At 41.8% G+C, this 3,646-nt stretch overlaps 1 protein-coding gene across 1 annotated transcript; it reads left to right on the forward strand.

The window, feature by feature from the left end:
- The first annotated feature begins 2,398 nt into the window (after positions 1-2,398).
- On the forward strand, positions 2,399-3,024 carry LOC119299284 (defensin Tm-AMP-D1.2-like). Its single transcript, XM_037576527.1, has 2 exons — positions 2,399-2,516; positions 2,614-3,024. The coding sequence occupies exons 1-2, from the start codon at positions 2,447-2,449 to the stop codon at positions 2,790-2,792; spliced, it is 249 nt and encodes an 82-aa protein (XP_037432424.1). The 5' UTR covers positions 2,399-2,446; the 3' UTR covers positions 2,793-3,024.
- Positions 3,025-3,646: the final 622 nt, after the last annotated feature.

Below are 3,646 nucleotides of genomic sequence, written 5' to 3' on the forward strand. Positions count from 1 at the left end.
AACAGAAGAAACACAGATTGTTCCTCGTATTAAAGTATTATTAATGAAAAAATGGCAATGAAACATTTCCTGATAATGTATTAATGGAAGAAGAAGGAAAAGAAAACGAAAGAAAAAGGCAGGAAGAACATGAAAGAACCAGAAAGAAAAAACCTAAAAGATAAAATAAAACAAAAGGTCAACAAAAGAAATGAACGGAAAAATAAAGCAGTGAACGGGCAGCGCGGCCGCGAAATGGGCCGGCCCACGCGCAGGCGTAGCGCTGCTGCGGGCGGCAAATAGGTTCCGCCACCAATCCCGGCCATCCTTTGCAATCCCTGTTTGGCAAACGACTCCAGAGTTTGATTTAGACCGGGATTGCATAGTTTAGGGTGCAAACGACGGGGATTTGGACTTGAGGGTTTGATTCGCTGAACCTCTACGGGTTCAAGGTTTAAAGTGGATGGACTTTTTCCATTTCTTTTGTCGGTGGCGTGTCTCTTGTTTTTACATAAGGATCGGATCTATTATGATAAAGATTCACTGGATTCCTTACAAAGCACCTCTAAAATAATAATAAAATATATCAAGGTCCACGGACCCCGAACGACCGTTGCTGCCGTTAGGACGAGACGATGTGTCCTGTCTTTGCGTCATAGCCGGCCAGACCTTGTCAACGATCTTGTCAACGGGAAGTCTTCATACAAGTGTCCCTAATTATCATCGCCATGTTGCTGTCATTGATTGCCTAGACAAATGTACTTCGCTTGTCTATTAAGGGAGCAAAAAGTTTCTTTTTTATTTTATTTTATAAGGTGGAAGTTTAGGACTAAACCTATTTAATTGTAGTATTTGTTTCGTCTTCACGTGTTCTTAGTATTGAAAATGGAAAGGGAAAAAAAACGAGATGTTTCTTGAGAAATGCCAGGGGGCTAGAGAATGCAATTTATTCGGGCCGTCTTCTCTCCTTTTGTTATTTACTAGGACAATGTCTGTAGGGTTTTTTTTGGGATAAAGGGAGTTTTATTTTTATGTAATAGTGTTACAGTCAAGAGGCCACAAATTCTTAGTACAAGGTGGAGCCGAGACCAACCACACAGCAGTTGTACTCTCGGTACGGCTATATTTGGCCAGCCGATCTGCAACTCGAAGAATTTTCTAAGGATAAAACTCCCTAATGCACATTAACTCTTTGATCTACGAAGACTTTTCTGAGGATAAAACTCCCTATTGCACGTTAACTCTTTGATCTGTGAAGAATTTTCTGAGGATAAGACTCCCTAATGCACATTAACTCTTTGATCACCCGAACCAAAGAACCCTACACAGAAGGCTCCAGTCCACTGTTCGACAAGCAAGATAGTGCTTCCCACGAGTCTGACTGAACGATAACCGGAAGTATAAATAATGCCAGTAGGTTACAATGGATATAAATAATCTATTATGTCAGATCGTCATTTACCTGTCTATAATACAATTGTTTTCGTAGGGGAGGCTATTAATACAATTGTGTAAATAAATTTTTGGGGTGTAAATAATCCATTATGTTAAATTGTGATTTACCTATATATATATTAAGACAATTATGTAATAAATGTTTATCAAATCTTCTTCGTGATTTACCTTATTGTGATAACAAGTTTTGTAAGTAAACTAAAATTAAATCTCAAGATGATATGCCGGCTCAGTCTTTCGAAGGTGCTCATAGGGGTAGGGTGTGCGTGTGTGCGTTCATAGAAGTGAGTGTATGCGCGTGTATATGAGCGCTTGTGTCTATACTGATGCTCAAAAAAAATTAAATTGGTTCAGAAGATAAATAAATTAAAATGATTAATTATCATACGGGGAGGTTAGACGAGGGGGTCAGGAAAAGAAAAATGAAACATGACACCTTTAGATAGATAGATATAGATATAGATATAATATAGATAGATAGATATAGATTATACCTGGCCATCTGTCGGGTCGGGCCGGTCTTCGGGCCAGGCCTACCAAAGCCCGACACAATAAACCTAGGCCCGAGCTCGGCCCATCAGTCAAAAAACCCAGCAGGCCTCGGGCCACGGGCCGGTCCTCTTCCTTAAACGGTGAATATGCCAGGCCCGAGCCCGGCTGCCGGGCCTAAAAATCAGGCCCAAGGCCAGCCCGTGGGCATGGTCGGGTCGGGCCGTCCGGGTCGGGTTGCCCATGGCCAAGTATAATATAGATATAGTATAGATAGATAGATAAATAGATAGACATATAGACAGATATAAAGATAAAGATAGAAATTATGGACTATGGACTTTTTCCCTTCTAGTCAAGGATTATTTTAGGGCTTTCTAGCTAGGGCTTGAGAAGCTCCCAAGGGACGCGGGAGCTATATCTATATCTCACTTATAACGAGATGGTAGCTCCCCTCATCAGCAGCAGTAGAGAGCTCTGATTTGACACTCGGGTGAAGCAATAGAGCAAGTGCAGAAGAGAGATGGCGTCCCCTCGCCGCATGTCCGCGGCGCCCGCCGCCCTCCTCATCCTGCTCCTCCTCGTCGCCATGGGTACGTCCGGCGAGTTTCTCCCTTCCATCGATCAAGCAGCTGTAAACTGTAATTAATCACCGGCACTTAATTACTTTTTGTGGTGGTTGCATTGTAGAGATGGGGACGATGAAGGTGGCAGAGGCACGGACATGCCAGTCAAAGAGCCACAAATTCAAGGGCGGCTGCTTCAGCGACAGCAACTGCGCCAGCGTGTGCCACACCGAGAACTTCCCCCGCGGGCAATGCCACCAGCATTACGTCGAGCCCAAGTGCTTCTGCGAGCGGGATTGCTGAGCTTAGGATGACCAGAAATAAAGTGGCTCCATCGGTGTTGCATCTTCATCTTCATGCATGCATCCATTCATGTTGTTTAGGTGAAGATAGGGCCTGGCTCCGGCGTGTTTGCGGCTTCAATTTGTATACTAATAACGATGCATGCCTGATGCATGTGGCTTCTCTGTGTTGTGATGTGTTGTGTTTCTATGTGGTGTTGTGTTGGATTCAATCAATCTGCAGTTAGTTGGCTTGGCTTTTTTTTTCAAAAGGATCAGATCTATTACGATATAGATTCACCAGATTCCCTACAAAGCACCCCTAAAATAATAATAAAAAGTACATCAAAGTCCATGGACCATCAAATCAAACGACTGTTGCTGTCACTAGAATGAGACAACGACGTGTCGCTGTTATAACCGGACTGACCTTGTCGGGAAGTCTTCAGTGACAAATCTACTCCGCTTGTCTATTAAGCGGAGCAAAAATATTCTTATTTTCTTTTATAAGAATTCTTTTTTTATATTACAAGTTTGAAGTTTAGGACTAAACCTAATCTAACTGTAGTATTTGTTTCATCTTCATGTTCTTAGTTTTGAAAATGGGAAGGGAAAGAAATGCTGGTGTCGGAGGCTAGAGAATGCAATTTATTCGGGCGGGCTATTCTCCTTTTGTTATCTACTATTGCAATGCCCGTGATATAAATAATCTGTTAATAGATCATGATTTACCTACCTATGTTAATACAGTTGTTTAATAAAATCATGAGATATAAGTAATCTATTACGTTAGATCATGATTTACCGGCCCATATTAAGACAATTATGCACATGATTTACCTTATATTTGACGAGAAGTTTGGTAAGTAAACTAAA

Source organism: Triticum dicoccoides, chromosome 1B (assembly GCF_002162155.2).
Source record: "Triticum dicoccoides isolate Atlit2015 ecotype Zavitan chromosome 1B, WEW_v2.0, whole genome shotgun sequence".
Lineage (NCBI taxonomy): Eukaryota > Viridiplantae > Streptophyta > Magnoliopsida > Poales > Poaceae > Triticum > Triticum dicoccoides.

Bases quoted from the DNA above. Each gene is read 5' to 3' on its own strand.
- LOC119299284 (XM_037576527.1), top strand. From the start codon at position 2,447: ATGGCGTCCCCTCGCCGCATGTCCGCGGCGCCCGCCGCCCTCCTCATC. The intron at 2,517-2,613 runs GTACGTCCGGCG...GTTGCATTGTAG, and splicing joins GCTCCTCCTCGTCGCCATGG to AGATGGGGACGATGAAGGTG.